Genomic DNA, 17672 nt, shown 5'->3' on the forward strand with positions numbered 1-17672 from the left:
CAGGTCGACGTCATGTCCAGACCAGACTAGTGGAGCCTAGAGTGTCCTCTCTGAACAGCGGTGACTGTTTCCTACTGGTCACGCCGGAGCATTGTTTTGTTTGGATCGGAGAGTTTGCAAATGTCATTGAAAGAGCCAAGGTACCATCTGATTTCTTATGCACGCCAGTCTTCATATCATCATATAGCTTTGTACCTCATTGCTATGTTGTTCCATTTGACATCCAGGCATCAGAACTGGCCACTTTCATCCAGCTGAACCATGATCTTGGTTGTCGAGCTGCACTCGTAGAGACGATCGAAGAAGGAGTAAATGCACAAAGCCCCGCAGCTGCTGAGTTCTGGAAGATCCTGGGAGGACCAGCCAACTACCACTGTATGTACCCTCAAATAGATAGCGTTTATGTGCTATTATCTTACTTGAAATTAATAATAATTTTCTCTGTGTGTGTGTATAATGATCACAGCGGCCGGGTCTCCAGACGAGGATGAGATGTATGAAAGTGCCATTGTGGAGACAAACTGTATCTTCCGTCTTGTGGATGATAAACTGCTTCCTGATGATGATTTCTGGGGAAAAGTGCCTCGTAGTACACTTTTGGGCTCTAAAGAGGTCTCTTTTTTTTTACTTTTTGAGGTTTTAGATACTTTTTATTTGTGCATATTTTGCATATCGTGAATGTGTTTTTCTTGGCTCTCTTTTCCACATTAGGTTGTAGTGTTTGACTTCGGTAGTGAAGTGTACGTGTGGCATGGTAAAGAGGTCACGCTGGCTCAGAGGAAAGTGGCGTTTCAGCTGGCCAAGCACCTTTGGAACGGGACGTTTGATTATACCAACTGTGACATCAACCCTCTGGACCCTGGAGGACACAACACGCTCATACCGAGGTGAGCACAATACTTAAATTATTTGAAGTTTCACACACTCTAATCATCCACTTAACTTTGAGAACCTCATTGTAAAGTTGTGTGTGTGGCTATTTTTTAGGAAAGGTCAAGGTCGCCCAGACTGGGCCATATTTGGCAGACTGACCGAACACAATGAAACATGTCTTTTTAAAGAGAAGTTCTTGGACTGGAAAGATGCTTCTAGACTGTCACCTAAAAATGTCATCGAGCACCCCTTCCAGCAGAAGGTGGGTCACTGTGTGTGTCAGTATCTGTATACCGTATCAGTAAAAACATCCTTTCACCTTTTTATTATTAGGGATGTGAATTGGGAGCAATGTACTGGTTCTGATAATGTTTTCCCTTCATCATTGTTTGTAATTATGAGCAAGTTATTGAATACCTACACTATTAAAAATGCAGAGTCGTTTCTGTTCACCAGGGCTACATTTATTTGATCACAAAAACAATAAAAACAGTCATATTGTGAAATATTATTACAGTATAAAATAATCGCTTTCTAATCAAATGCATTAAAAAAAAAATGCTCCTGTGATGTCACATGATCCTTCAGAAATCATTCTAATATGCTGATTAGCTTCCCAATAAATATTTCTTAAGTTAAAAACAGTTGTGTTAATGTTTTTGTTGAAACTGTGATGCATTTTTTTCAAGATTCTATGGTGAATAGAAAATTAAACAAGAACAGCACTTTTAAAGGAATTTCAAAAACATTTCTGTTTTTGTTCACTTTTGATTAAATGTGTTTTTGTTTTTTATTTTAAGTATTACATTTCTAAAAGTATTAATTTTTTACAAAAAGATTATTCTGACTTCAATCTTTTGAATATGTCGAAGAAATAAAATAAAAACATAGTAACACCATAATATAATCACAATATACAACTAGATTCAAAATATTGCATATTTTAGTGAAAAGGGAAATTTTTGAATCCCATCTATTCCTTTGGTGTTCTTTTTAAGCGCAACTTTTCTTATTCTCTTCTTTTAAACCGCTCTTCTTCCCTTCTCAGGAGTCTCCGGGCGCAGATTCTCGTTCTGAGTGTCGGGCGTACAGCGCCTCTCTGATGCTGCCGGTCCTGCAGTCGCCCATCTGCACAGTTCTGGACGGTCAGAATGTGGGTCGAGGACATGGTCCAGTTGAGAAGGGCTCGGATGACTGCATGCGCTCTCTGGAGATCAGCACGGTTTCTGTTGATGTCTGGCACATCCTAGAGTTCGACTACAGCCGACTGCCCAAGCAGAGCATCGGCCAGTTTCACGAGGGAGACGCTTATGTAGTGAAATGGAAGTACATGGTGAGCGCAGCAGGTTAGTAATGGCACCGGGACAAATGAACTTGCCTGTCCATGTACCATTGTATAGTATATATTGTATATATACACAAGAGAGTTAATACAATTTACACTTAGTTAGAACATGGTTAGGACTGACATTATGTGGGAAAATTCCATTGCAGAAATATAAAGAGAGGGTGGATTATATATGCTGGTATAAATCTGTCAGTGCTCTCCTCTAAGAGTGTCATTGGATGTGTGTGTCCATGTCAGTGGGCAGCAGGCAGAAGCTGGATCAGGTGCGCAGTGCGGGTCCCGGCAGAGAGAAGTGCTGCTATTTCTTCTGGCAGGGCAGAAACTCGACAGTCAGTGAGAAAGGAACGTCTGCACTCATGACTGTTGAACTGGATGAAGAGAGAGGAGCACAGGTAGGATGGGATACTGCTCTGAACACACTTGACTGCTTTCTGCTTCTCTCATTCACTCAATGCTCCTGTGACTCATATTCAGATGCAGGTCCAGCAGGGGAAGGAGCCGCCCTGTTTCCTGCAGTGTTTCAATGGAGGGATGATTGTGCACTCTGGGAAGAGAGAAGAAGAAGAGGAGAACATTCAGAGTAAGAGGATTGCTTTTTCGTGTCAGTGTTCAATCTAAAAAGTTTGTTAGGAGCAGTGATGGGTAGTAACTCATGTATGCAGTCTGGATTATGTTATTAGATTCTAAAATTAAGCACGTTATCAGATTATGACTTTCTTAAATTAAGTTACTGCCTACTATATTTGAAAGCAAGCTTAGTATGCATTAAATCTACTATTCATAATATGTGCATAGTATGTTGGTAATAAGATTATCAACATTTGACAAAATTTGCTAATTTAACAAGAGCTCATAGTGTTACACACTGTGTCCCACAATGCATTTGAACTTTCATTGCCTTAGGTCACTTGGGACCCAGAAGCATTTTTTTCTCTTTTATTATCATTCATTAAAATGTTTTTACAAATTGTTTAAAAAAAAAAAAAAAATTTAACACACAAAAACACATAATTTAACACTTTTTTTTAATACATAATTTATGTGTAATGGGCGCATGTGAGAACAGTATAGTAACACATTATTGTTTGACACATTTAGTCATCCGGATAGTTTTAAGTACATATATTAAATTAGTGTACTGTGCACGAAGCTGTATACCAGTGTATTAATATTTGACTGTTTGTAATCTGTGTTTCAGGTGACTGGCGTCTGTACTGTGTGCGTGGTGAGGTTCCTGTAGAGGGCCATCTGCTGGAGGTGGCATGTCACTGCAGCAGTCTGCGATCACGCACATCAATGGTCCTTCTGAACATCAACAAAGCCCTCATCTACCTGTGGCACGGCTGCAAAACTCAAACAGACACACGCCATGTTGCTCGAACCGCCACAGAGAAGATCAAAGAACAGTGAGTCATTTATGCATTTTATTTATTTTTTAATACATTTATTTTTTATATAGCTCCGTTTCCTTGTGATTTACTTCTGCTTATTTATACTTGGTGCTATAAAACTGATTTCAGAGCATACGCTAGCATTCAAAAGCTTGGGGGTCAGAAAGATTAAAAAAAAAAAAAAACATTTTGCCCAAAAATGTTATGATTGAAATCTGTATTTGTGTTTCCTAGACGTCCACTGGAGGCGGGACTTCACAGCAGCTGCAATGTGACCATTCATGAATGTGAGGAAGGTGGCGAGCCAGTGGAATTCTGGGAAGCGTTAGGCAGGAAGGACCGCAAGGCATACGACTGCATGCTTCAAGGTACAACACACCAGAGGAGAGTGGGACTGCATGATTTTGGAAGTTTTGCTGATATCACGGACAATAATGCACGCCAATGCATGGGGGGGGGTCTGCTACTTAATAAAATAATTGTAAATAATAAGTCATGAGATTAACAAATCAATTATGGGAAAAATTAAAATTAACAATCAAAATGTAAGTTTTTGTTTTAGTATGACAAACATGACGCATCATTTTCACCATTTATTCTCAGAATGTTTTCCATAATTTTAACTTGTCTTTTAATTTCAGATTTTAATGTTTTCAAATTTATCTCACAATTCTGACTGGTTATGAAATTATGATTAACTAAAGCATGTTTTTTTAAGTGGTGGAAATGGATCTATGGCTTGAGAACATATGTGATCCCAAGAATTCATAAACTCTTATTAGTTAGACTCTTTCGGTCTTTTTTCCTCTGCGTCATCTGACTTTTTTACTGTTTTTATTTCAATATTTCTCACTTTTTTCAGACCCTGGCAAGTTCAACTTCACGCCGCGTCTGTTCCAGCTCAGTAGTTCTTCGGGTGAGTTTGTGGCGCAGGAGTTCTTCAACCCATCCAGAGCCACAGAGCTTGTTTGCTCCCTGCCGTTCCTGCAGGAGGATCTGTACTCTGCCCCTCAGCCAGGTAAAAAGAAATGACACGCATGAACTCTTTCTCCCAGGCGGGAAACAATGAGTAAGTAATGATGCATGTTTTTCTCCCCGTCTGTCCATTTCTAGCTCTGTTCCTTGTGGATAACTTTCATGAAGTTTACCTGTGGCAGGGCTGGTGGCCGCAGGATACTGAGTGTACCGGTTCTGCCCGCATCCGCTGGGACGCAGACAGGAAGTGCGCAATGGAAACAGTGTTGCAGTACTGCAGAGGTGATTGACAGCCTTATTGGCCAATCATCATTTAGTTCTGTCAGCAAACTGGAAATGTGCATCTGAACCAGCAGCTTGTAATGTTGTATGCTGCTTCACACACAGTTTATGTCTACATATGCTGTGAATATAGATTACTGATGCCTCTCTTTGTCTAGCAGAAAAGAACGAGAAGAAGCCTCAGAAGTCATACTTGATCCATGCTGGATTGGAGCCTCTGACCTTCACAAACATGTTCCCCAGCTGGGAGCACAGAGAGGACATTGCTGAAATCACAGAGAGGGTGAGATGCTCAACATGTGTTGTATTTTTGTCAGTGAACGAAACTTGAAAATCAGAAAGCAAATTTTCGGTTTAGACAAATCAGAAATCAATGACTGAAACAGTGATGTTAAATGAGTGTTTAAAGGGATAGTTCACCCAAAAACTTTAAACTTCATCATTTACTCACCCTCAAGTTGTTCCAAACCAAAGAGTTGACAGTCACCATTGACTTCTATAGTATTGTTTTCCATACTGTGCAAGTCAGTGGCTGCCAAGTTTTTCAAATTTCAAAGGTTTTACTCTGTGTTAAAATGAAGTGTGTGTGTGTGTGTGTGTGTGTGTGTGTGTGTGTGTGCAGGAGGCAGAAGTGTGTAACCAGATCATTCTGGTGGAGGATGTCCTGGCTCAACTGTGTCAGAGCACTTATCCTCTAGCAACACTGCAAACCCGTCCCCTTCCCCACGGCGTCGACCCGCTGAGGCTCGAGATGTACCTGACCGACGAGGACTTTGAGGTAACGCCATACACTTCTATGAGAGAGATCACCTGTGCATCTTGGGATCGGTGTTAAAATCGTAAACCGATGCAAAAGTATTCACATCCCTGAATAATCTATTCACATTTTTTATTGTTTAGAAGATGGGAAACAATCTTTAATTTAAAGAATTTAAATCATTAAGAATTCAAATCTTATGAGAAATGTAGATTTATGTGGAAAAACAAAATAACCAATAATGCACCCCCCACCCCTCCCAAAAAAAAAACATTTGATTCTGTTAAAGGGACACTAAGTAGGAATTACTCCCATCTAGTGGTGAAATTGTATTTTGCATTCAAACTAATTTTGCTCTCCAGCGCCTCGCTTTTTCAAATGCGCGTTGCATCTACGGTAGGCGATATGTACCAAAAAGCTTTGACGGGATGTCTTCTAATAGCACTTCGTCGAGTTTTCCTTCAGGTGAACAGGTGTGTTATTTCAAACAAACTGCAACATGACAACTAACAAACGAATGTTACAGTATGAATTACTGACTGTGGAAAACATTAAATATTGTAATTAGTAGTTATGTCTTCTTTATTCGTTATATTTTCTGAATAATGTGCATTGTTAGATATAAAAAAAATATTGTAATATAGATTGTAACACTGACTTACCTGTCGAGAAGAAAACTGGCCACTTCAGCGTCTCTTTTGAAATCTTTATCCAGCATTAGCTCTTTCCACCTAGAAAAAGCTTCCCCGACATTAACTCTTGTTTTCTGTAATCTACGGTCACGTTTCCTTTTACGTTCTATTTTTGACTGTTTTGGCGACGATGTTTTCTTCTCCTGTGGCGCGGCATATGTATGGTCCATAATAAGAATGCAATCCAGACTTTTAAACTTGCCGGTGCAGTTTCAAGCGCCTCTCACTGCTCTGCACCTGCGTTTCTGGCTCGGACCGAAAACGCGTTGGCTTAGTACTTTTTGTCCCTCTCTGCTATTATAGTTTTGCAAGATGGCGGAACTACATGGAAGCCTCCGTCAACCTACCCGTCCCATGTATATAAAGATAATAAATTCTTCATTTACAAGGATTAGTTTAAACATTGGCATAGGTATTTGTACACCATTGAGGGCATATTTATGAATAAAAATATTGATTTTAGATAATAAAATACCTAAAAAGTTACTTATTGTCCCTTTTAAGCAAGTTTTTACAACAGTTTATTACATTTCCATTTTTTTTATCTTTTAAATTTAAATTGCCAAATACAAGTGGTTAAGCAGATGCTCATCCTATTAATGGTTTCTTCAAGTATGACATGACTAGATACTAAATGAAATGAAATGTTTTGCTGTTTTAGGCGGGGGTGTAGGGAATTCTGAGTGGGTGAGTATCTCTGATATGGACTGGGGAAGATACAGTATGTTTCTGTGGCACTGTTTACTGACAGCCTCACTTTGATGCTTCATTTTTCTCCCTGTTTCTCGCACCCTTTGGATTTCTCTTGTCTAGTTGAATCTTTGAGAACTTTTTGAACAAATCACACAAGCACCCATGCATGCACAGAGCACACACTGTGTGAACAGATTTTATCCAAGATTTGCAAGATTTTTTTCCAGCAATTCAATTTCTGAGAATGGTATACTGAAAGCACAGTGTCCAAACTAGGCATGGTGATAATCATGTAATAAATTATATATTTTCCACATAAATGTCACACAGATAGCGACATTTTCACTGAGATTTGGCCATTTAAAGAGACCAAGACCAATGCACATTAAACCGCCAACTTAAGTCGGTTCATTTGTTTTTGTTTTCAGTCCAACAAGACTTCATTTTGTCCACACTTTGTTTTCTTGAAATCTTTTTGTGGTCTTAATTTAGATGATCACAGTCAATGTGCATGTAAATTCAACAATTGTTGGCAAACCAGTGGTCCTGTCCCAAATTCAGACCATTGGTTGAATAGATTGTTCAATCCCTGATTGGCTTGCTTAAAGTTGTCTCTGCACATTGTAATAGGATTTTTAACACAATGTGCATCCTTTACAATCTAGTTTCCAGCACAAGCATCAAGGTTGTGTGGAGTAGCCCCGCCCACAGTCAATTCTGATTGGTCCAAAGTCTCTCTCCTGTTATCTGTACAGTATTTGTAAATCTTTTGCAATTTCACTGAGGTTTAAACCCAGTGTGCCTAGCTAAGACACAGTGTTACTGTAACCCTTCTCTCCTCACTTTTCTGCAAATTTAAGATTGTTTGTGCGAATATACACTTCCATTCAAAAGATTGGGTTCAGTAAGGTTTATTTTATGTATTTGTTTATTATTTTTAAGAAATTAATGCTTTAATTCAGCAAGGATCTATTAAATTGACCAAACATGAAAAGCAAAGAAAGAAACAAAATATTTCCACTTCAAAAAAAAAAAAAAAAAAAAAATATATATATATATATTTTTTTTTAAACCTTTCTATTCATCACTGATGACTGGAGTATTGATGCTGAAAATTTAAAAAAAAAAAAAAGAATGAATTACATTTTAAAATATATAACAGATATTTTCAATTTTAATATCTCACAATATTACTTATTTTGGTGTTTTTGATCAAATACACCCTTGGTGAGCATAACGTGTTTTAAAAACATAAAATCTTACCAACCCCAACATTTTGAACCTAATGTATGTGTGTATTTATGTGCCTGTGTGTTTCTCTCTTTTCCCTCACTACAATATTCTCTGTGTTCTCAGCGAGTGTTAGACATGAAGAGAGAAGAGTTTGACACTCTGCCTGGGTGGAAGCAAGTGAACCTAAAAAAAGCCAAAGGACTCTTTTAGAAGCCTGACTAAAGTCATCACGGTGACAGATTTAGCACTGTCCATTTCCTTAATGGTTCTGCGCTCACCTCAGCATTTAGACCTCTCTCGGTGAGGAGAAGTGGTTGTGCACTGAGAACAGTGTAAACGGTCAGGTCAAAGGTCACTTTAGGATCTACAGATTCACCTGCTGTGGCGTCTGCTTTTGATGTGTTTCTGAAGTCTGTGGAGGTGATGTCTGTGTGACGATCTGTGGTCTGTATGCGAGTATGTTCATGTAACATTTAAAACAAGTTCATGATATGAATCGACTCACCTTCCCATTCGGTACGATCTGCAATGGGTTTTTATTGTGATGTGTGTTAATGTTTGAGAAGTCTGCTGAATAATTGGAAATTGTATAAACTTTGTAGCAAAAGATGAAAATCCTGTGTGATCGCTCTAAATGTTGTCATGTGTCTTAGAATGTTTCTTTATGATTCGAGAGGAGTTGACATGTTCTTTGTGTGTGGTATTCTCGTGTGAATGGCTGTTGTGATGGTGCTGGTCTCTTTTTCTTCAGGTGTGAGGGACATCATGTTGGTTTGTATTTGGACAGCATGGAATAACGGATGAGAGAAAGAAAAGATATTAATTTAAATGTACAGTATAGTGCCTTGCTTCTGTGTACAGTTTCTATACCAGACACACACTAGTCTGCATTTCAGAGACTTTCTTTGTGATAAAAGAAATAAATAGTGAATAAAGCATATTAAAAATCATTTTTTGTCTAAGTTTTGTATAACTTACTGATTCATGAAACACAAAACTGACTACACAGCTATGCTAGAGGTAAATGATTCTGAAATGTAATCATTTCAAATAAATGAAGGCTTTGTGAGCAGAATCTTATTGTTTAGAAATGTTGACTTGAGTCTATGTATAACACATCACATCTAGTTTTTTTGGTTATGATTAAAATGTCAGGTCCAACAATGTGTAGGGTTTTTTTTAACCAGATGTATTTGCATTGGCCAATGGAAACCTCCGTGAACACACTTGACCAAAAATCAAGGGGGATGAATTTTAGTTAAAAAGTCTATTTATAAATACTGGTCACAATTATTGGCTTATTTTTGTATAAATATTTCATCTAGCTTCTTAAGGAATTTGAGGTGATTTAAACTACATGCATTATAATAAATAAAAAAAGAAGAGTAAATGGATTGTATAGTCGTCATCCGACTTAAAAGCAAACAAACATACAATCTTTTTACATCAGAAACCAGACTTCTGTACTGTAGATTAATCTTTATTTGAATTCAGTGCACGACTTGCCAGTCAAGAAGAGAACATGGACAAGAGTCTTTGCTCAGAGTTCAAGATTTCAAGCAAAAATAATTCCTTCTGGTAATTGAATTCATAATTCATATTTATTCATTTATTAATTCTTGGTTAATTTAATGCATTCACAATAATATACGGTAATATTATGTAACTAAAATAAGCCCTTGAAGATATATTTGTTAATCTAAAATAATGAATAAATGCTCTTCCTGGTTTCAGGTGTACTGTTGGCCACTCAGAAGGGCATCAGGTTGAAATCTCAGAAAAACAGTCTTTGTTATTATCAGGGTTTTCGAAAATAAATTTTAGTCTTTGTCCTTTCTCTGCAATACCCATGACTGATTTCCTCAAAACTTCCCATAACCTCAGATGCTTCTCAAAGATGTTGGTATTCTTGTTCTATTTCGTAATTCTGCTAATATCCTTTTTTGATTTACACACAACACTGGTGTCTGCGTATTTATTCCCAGAAAAACACTGAGTTTGGTGTGAATGTGGATGCACTGCCTGTTTGTCTTTTTTGGGGTAAGCAAAATAATCTTGTTTTCTGTCTGAAATAAGATTACTTTTCTTATCCCACTAACAAATTATTTTGCTTGTTTCAAGCAAAAACAAATGTAATTTTGACACTTTTTCTGAAAAGCATTTTTTTTTTTTTGCTTAAAGCATTTTTTGTTTTATTTTTAAGCTATGCGGTAGAATTTTCTGAACTCATTTTCATATAGATCTGTGTGTGACTGAAAAAATATTTCAATTAAGTTTTCTTAAAAAATTGTTTAATAAAACCGTTTACGAACAGTAGCTTGAAAAAACATACTGTATTTTCCGGACTATTAGTCACACTTTTTTTCATAGTTTGGCTGGTCCTGCGACTTATAGTCAGGTGCGACTTATTTATCAAGATTAATCTGACATGAACAGAGAGAAGTGAACCAAGAGAAAACATTACCGTCTCCAGCCGCGAGAGGGCGCTCTATGCTGCTCAGTGCTCCTGTAGTCTACACTGAAGACATAGAGCGCCCTCTCGCGGCTGGAGATGGTAATGTTTTCTTCATGTCTAACACTCGCTGAGAACACAGGGAATATTGTAATGAGGGAAAAGAGAAACACACAGGCACATAAATACATACACATACTTAGGCTCAAAATGTTCGGGTTGGACTGATGTGACTTATACTTAGGTGCGACTTATAGTCCGAAAAATACGGTAGCCAACAGTCAAATTATATGTCAGACGCACTGCAGCTGAACAAAATGTGGCAAACACACCGGATGGATGGGTGGAAGGAAGGAAGGAACTTGGCCCATTTGTTCCTTTTGCTTTTCTCTCTGAGAATCTATTGCACCAGAGTTTGAAGGAGAGCTGTCTCTTATCTCATCTTTGAGATGTGTCTCCTTAAACTGTAAGTTTTCATTACCTTTAAAAATCAGTTTCAAAATCATTCTGGTGATGCACTGACTTCTAATGAGGAGAACGGCTGTCTGTTTCTTTCCAGATGTCTGTTTTGTAAGTTTGATGAGCGAGTATGAAAAGGACGGACTGATTTACAGCAGCAGTAAGCACATGTACCGCCTGATATCCACTGTGATTATGACCGCGTCCCACTCATTTGTATCAACTGTACTGGCACCAAAGTCACGAAAATACACAAAACTCCATACAAATCTTTTAGACCAGAGTTGTCAGAGCTGGACTGGGGCTAATATTTTGGCCCAAATCAAATCCATTTACCCTTTAATGTTTTTGCTGGAGTTAGGGCCTTGAAATAAATTATTAATGAAGGACAGAACTGATAAACATCCTTGAATGCACTGCAGAAGCAGTTAACAGACATAATATTGCTCTTGACCGTAAAGAACTGATTTTGAGCTAGGATGCCATAGAGTAAATGTATTGCTATTAAATTGTCTTCATTTGCACACCCTCATTTTGTCCAAAGTTGTATGACTTTCTCTCTTCTGTGTGTGTGTGTGTGTGTGGGCTGCGTCATGAGGATTCTATTCTCAACCCAACAAGCTTTATTAGTAGTTTTGATTGATACATTTTCTCATGTTAATGCTAGTAATTAGTAATTAATTTTGTTAGCTTGGTTAGTTTCTCCCAAACAGTTAGTGTTTTTGTTTGTTGGCCTTGCCCCCTCTTGTTTTTGATATTGAGTTGATTGTTGGCCTTTGTTAATTGGGAATTGAACCTTGCTGCCTTCACACATCACCTTTTTATTCTGTTACTTGTTCCTCTAACCCTAGAATAACTGGGAACATAACACTGGTTTCTGCCAAGGGTATTTTTTTTCCTTTTCTCAATTCCTGTCACCCGTGGAGTTTTGGTTCCCTGTCAGTGTGTCACCATGGCTTGCTTAGTTTCACCGATAATATTAGAACTGAACTGCTGGATCAGATTATGAGCATCACTGAATCAATGATCAACTGACTTTAACTGAAAAATTGAGTTTATTATTGTCCTTGTCCATTATCCGCACACTGTTTTCTTGTTTACTACTGTAAAGCTGCTTTGATACAATCTGTATTGTATAAAGTGCTTTATAAATAAAGGTCTATTGCTTTGACTATACTGGAAGCTCCACCACTACATATCTTTATCTGAAACACCTGACCAACAACTGAGAGGTTTTAAATATGTGGGTTGTAATGGTTAAAATTAATTTGTGTGCAATAGGAAATATTCATCAAAAGAGCACAAACATGTGCAATGCATAGCCTGATCTAAATTTATTGTAGTAGACACAAGATACACAGTAATGCTAAATTACATCTAGATATATATATATATATATATATATATATATATGTATATATATATATATATATATATATATATATATATATATATATATATATATATATATAGGAAAAGCTGCAAGAACAGTGGCTTGACTTGAGATTAAACATGAGGACAGTCTAATACAAAAAGAAACAAAGAGAGCTATTCAGTATAAAATTATTGACGACATTTTTTAAACGTTGCACTTGTTGCAAGAGTGTCTGCATTAGTAAAGCGGTCCTGAAGAAAAGTGACAGCTGCACATTGAGCTGTACTGGTGTCTGACAAAACCACTACACTATACAGTTTCCTTCATGACTGCAAACTTGGTCAGTAACCGCTACACCGCCACTACATCCATTACACTCATTCATTCTCTATACACACTCACACACATTCACTTACACACATTCCGCGTGTTTATTGTTTGCATGGTTTAATGGTTATTTTTTCTTTTTAAGATTATTGTTTGTGAAGATGATTATTTTATTGTTTTAAGATTGTTTTATTTGTTTGCCTTTAAATATGAAATGAAATATGTTTAATGCTTTCTTTTTATATGGTCAATTTAGGAATGTTGGACACGAATCTGCCTCTGTTGGAAACTTGAAATTAGTGTGACGCAATTTCAGCATGAATAAAACTTGAATTGATCTAAAGTGTTGAACTGTGGGTGTGTTATCGCTTATCGTTTTTTTATTTTTCTTATCATTATGGAATAAATCTTCTAATGTGAATAGTTTATTTTGTTAGAATTATTGACTTAATATTTCTAAGAGGTGGTTTCTTCATTTTGTTGTCCTGGGTTAATTTAAATTGTCAGGATGGTGCAGAAAATTCTTTAATCAAGCTTATAATATGCAAGGACATGAACAAATGAACTGACATATGACTGGCTCCAGAGCAAGATGTCGAAGCACTTGTACATCACTGCACCATAGGCTCCACCCTCTGGTATTTGGTTGCTTAAAGCTGTGGTCACACTAGACATTTTCTTTTAAAGATATTTCTACATAAACTATAATACAGCCATGATGGAAAAATATAATGTTCACTTTACTGCAATGCTTCAATCGGATTTAAAGTTTTTTTTTTCTTTTAATTAATCTAAGAGGCCACACGGATCTTCTGTTGCTCACATGTCTTCATGTCATAAAAATTTGCAGGGCAAAGTTGACCAAATTAGAATTTTGGAATGCAGCAAAATTGACATGATTATGTTCCCTGTGTCTTCTGATTTCAAATTTGTATGAATTGAGGTCTGTGTAACAAATAGTAGTGAGACAAGCTCTTAAATGCTGACACGCCAGATGCAAGTCACATCAAAAAGAATTATTATACCATGTACAATCACTGATGCTGTCGACACTGGTTAGGCCCTACAGTACACAGATGCCTGATCAGTTACTGACATACTCTTCATACATGAACTTCAGTCCAATAATATTAACTTCCCTTAGTCCAACGTGGTTTTGTACAGTACATTTTTTATTTAATATTTATAACTTTTTTTCCCTTTTTTAGAGGGATGGGGGTAAATGGGCATATGACATGACCCTGCTACCCTTCGAGATACTTTCAAGGAAGTGGTTTTCAGTTGCCTGCAAAGGTGGTGAGAAATCTTTAACAGCAATCTATAGAAACTACATGCATGAGATTTTGCACTAGTCTAAGCTTCACAATACCTCCGCTCCCTACATGCAGAGTATTGCGTAGGGCCCCAGCTCCCAGGGGGGGCACCATCCCAGGTGCTCAAAAACACTCCTTTCCCCCATATGTGCTCGCAACCATTCACACCTATAGCTCGCACCTCATGTTTGCGGATGAATGCAAATTATCATAATGGATGGATGGATATCCATGCCTCTGAAAAGACATCAGCAATCGAGTGCAGAAAAAAAAACTGGCATAAAGTTGGCTTGATGTTGGAGGTTCAATATTCGCAAATTAAGGGGCCATCTCTAAAGTTACATTCAATATTGGTATACACTTTTCTAACATCAATAGCATTTGAGAATGACTTAACAGTCATAAAAACAACGGTAAACTGTTCATTTAGGTGTCAACTATAATGCACACCTTTTCCTTTTTTTATATTTCTTAAAATAAACTGTAAATCATAAGAAAATTATCATAATCCTATGAAACTGTTGACATTAATAACATGTTTTAAAGTCAGAAATAATTTCACCACCACCAACGCATCTCATATTCTCTCTGCGTTTCCGTGTTCCATTGAGAAAATTAGCCATGGTTTTAACAATAACAAAAATCATTGTTCTTGTAGCCATGGTAACTGCAAATTAACCATGGGTTCCATTCTTCAATTAATAATTTACAAAGAAGTATTAAGATATTTTATTTATTTATTTGTGTATTTTTTGGGTTACAAAAACAGACCTGAGCCATCATTAGCCTTTTAAAAGACTTAAAGTGCATTCTACAAAAAAACAATGAGGCAATAATGATTGGGTAATAATACTGTTAAAATACATAATGCAGGCTAAAACAAAATAAACAATTTATGTAAATTACATGTTATTACAAATACCTACAAAGGGAGCCAAAAGATAATTGATGCTGTTACACTTACAGGACGATCAAATCCTTCTTTAAGCTACTGGCCAAACATTTAATTCAAATAATCACAAATAATCACAAATATTCACAATCTTTCATTTTTGACCACCTTTTTTGCTATAGATGACACAGTCCCTATCATTTCTTCAAAACATGTTGATATCACAACCCTTAAAGAAATAAACCATGGTTTTATCATAGTGAATCTGTTTAATTTTCTTTTAAACTGTATTAATAAAGTGATAGCCTTAAGTAACTGTCGAGAGCTACAACTGTAATTTCTTAAATTATTTATTTACTTTTCTATTTAATTAAAGTTCTATTTTTATTATATATATATATATAATTTATTTCAGGAAGGGGGGACATTTTTCACATATTTCAGGGCGGCCCTGAAGCCTCATGTACAATATTTTTACAATAAAAATACATTGCTGCTTTAAAAAAAGACAGAATTTACATATACAAATATCTGTAACACACAACGAATCAACTACAATGTGAGCACATTGCACATGGTAAATATGCTGCTCATTTACACTGCCCTTCCTGAACACATGCTTTAAGTTTTATTCTTTTCATTCATTCACTTTTATTCTGATCGTGGATGTTCAGATTCATAATCAGCTGGCGGGATACTGACCACAGCATAAACAGTGTTTTCAGCTTCAGTTTTGGGGGGTTAGCTTGCTGCTGAATGGAACAGTAGATAGTGACTGGCGCATCTGACTCGCTCTTCTCTGAAAGTGATGAACTCTAAAATAAAGAAGAACAAGATCAGTTGAAGGTCAAAAATCAATCCCAATTAATCATTTAAACAGGTTGCATTCGGGCAGGTTGTTTCCCAAACAATAAGCCACAAATGTAATAACTTTATCATTTGAATGTCATTCACTTATACTTGTTTTCACTTTTATTCCAAATTAAGACATTTAATTCAAATTAAGCATTAGTTTATTTGAAATGAATTGTAGCCGAGTGAGTCATTTACTCTTCACCTGTTTCACAGGTTGAGTGTGGACGGAAGCATCAGTTCGTCCTGGATCTCCTACAGTATCATACACTGTCTGGGAATTCGCTGATTTCCCCAACATCTCCAGTGACTTCCGTGGCTTGATGTTCTCCTGCGGACACAATACAATCAAAATGTCAGACCGCTGTTTTGGCTGAAATGAGTGGTGAGACCTCATACACAATTACCAGTGGTAACAAAGCAAATAAAAGTGATCACCAGTGCCCATGTGACAGTAAATAATCGAGAAGAAATAAGAATTAATTGATAAATGAATGCAGAAGCTTTTAGACTTTCAGGAAAATTATGTACAAAGCTGTCACTGGGGTGATGGTACCCTTATTTACCCTTAAATGATGCAGGAACTTAAAGGAATATTAAAAGTATATATTAGTACCTAAATTGTAAATATTAGTAACTTTTGAAAGGGTACACCCCAGTGACAGCTTTTACTTTTTGTAGGGGTGTAGGATTGTATTACCCAAAACTGAGATAAAAGAAACTTTGCATAATTGTTTTAAAGGAGACCAGGTAGTGTGATGTCATTTAATAAGTGTCTGTGGTTCATGAAAAATAATAGTAAAAAACTTACGTCCACTTCTGCATAGATTGTTTGTTCAACCTCCAGGGCACCTTTAATGTTTAAAACAGAACATCAGTTTTCAGGTTATAGGCATGAAACACGTTATTATAATGTTTTGCTCTACAAAACTTTTAATGGGTAATGTACTTCTAATGGAATCTTGGCAAACATGTTGGTCATAAGGTTTAAAAGCAGAAGTGTCTAACTTGTGGGTGTTTGATGAGAAAATGAATAGGAAGTTGGTACTGTGATTTTGAAAAACACTGTGCTAATTCTATAACTATTGTGCATGTAGTTTTTATGATATCATTACATGGAATGATTTTATTTCTAAAAATGTATTACGCAGTGCCACACCACACGGCCATTTAAAATCAAACAGAGAGCAAAAATGTGATTACAATGGATAAAAAAACTGTAACAAACACACACAAATCCCTGTTCACATTTAAAAACTGAAAGTAGCTTGTCTGTCTGTAAAACTAGGGAAGTGAAGTTCCAGTATTTACTGCAGTCATATGCTCTTGGAAAGAACTCTTTAGAATTACAGTACATTACTTAAGAATGACACACTTTGACTGTTTGACATTAGTTTAAAAACACAGCACTAAGACACTAATATTTGATCCATATATTTGTGAGAGATTTGATGCATGTCCTTTCATTTCAGATAAAGAAATAGCCTACTCTTGGTTGGTCCACTAACAATCAATAAGAAATAGTGCTGTTGAAAAGATTCAATAGCAGGATTGAAGCATTGTAGTAAAGTGTTATTGAAATGATTTATGATGTTTCATAAGACAACTGCAGGATTAGATGCTCTGTACCTTTTTTTCTTTTGTAAATACATGAGCTGATCATTGCCGCCAATGAGAATAGACAAATAATAGCAACGACCCATGGAGGAAACACAGATGCTGCTTGTTTTCCTGTTAATAGACATGAAAGATGAGAGT

General features: G+C 36.6%; 1 protein-coding gene and 1 long non-coding RNA gene across 4 annotated transcripts in view; one reads left to right on the plus strand and one right to left on the minus strand.

Annotated features, from left to right (window-relative positions):
* LOC113046205 (supervillin-like) overlaps window positions 1–9192 on the plus strand; it is a 35567-nt gene extending 26375 nt beyond the window's left edge. For 2 of the 3 annotated variants that reach the window (XM_026207143.1, XM_026207144.1), the window contains 15 exons: window positions 4–140; window positions 228–375; window positions 467–612; window positions 712–887; window positions 988–1135; window positions 1922–2219; window positions 2459–2613; window positions 2696–2801; window positions 3420–3627; window positions 3847–3980; window positions 4475–4630; window positions 4726–4869; window positions 5031–5152; window positions 5492–5647; window positions 8368–9192. In XM_026207143.1, the coding sequence (XP_026062928.1) occupies window positions 4–140; window positions 228–375; window positions 467–612; window positions 712–887; window positions 988–1135; window positions 1922–2219; window positions 2459–2613; window positions 2696–2801; window positions 3420–3627; window positions 3847–3980; window positions 4475–4630; window positions 4726–4869; window positions 5031–5152; window positions 5492–5647; window positions 8368–8454 (2321 nt within the window). In that variant the 3' untranslated portion in view covers window positions 8455–9192. Of the gene's footprint in view, window positions 1–3; window positions 141–227; window positions 376–466; window positions 613–711; window positions 888–987; window positions 1136–1921; window positions 2220–2458; window positions 2614–2695; window positions 2802–3419; window positions 3628–3846; window positions 3981–4474; window positions 4631–4725; window positions 4870–5030; window positions 5153–5491; window positions 5648–6979; window positions 7006–8367 lie in introns of all 3 variants that reach the window. The other variant, XM_026207142.1, reaches the window with a different exon arrangement.
* A 5752-nt stretch (window positions 9193–14944) lies between these two features.
* Window positions 14945–17564, minus strand: LOC113046207 (uncharacterized). The gene is made up of 4 exons (XR_003276062.1): window positions 17544–17564; window positions 16726–16766; window positions 16120–16245; window positions 14945–15877 (listed from the first exon to the last, which is right to left on the minus strand). It is a non-coding gene; the product is annotated as an uncharacterized LOC113046207 (long non-coding RNA).
* Between the last annotated feature and the right edge of the window lie 108 nt (window positions 17565–17672).

Source organism: Carassius auratus, chromosome 27, assembly GCF_003368295.1.
Source record: "Carassius auratus strain Wakin chromosome 27, ASM336829v1, whole genome shotgun sequence".
NCBI classification, from domain to species: Eukaryota; Metazoa; Chordata; class Actinopteri; order Cypriniformes; family Cyprinidae; genus Carassius; species Carassius auratus.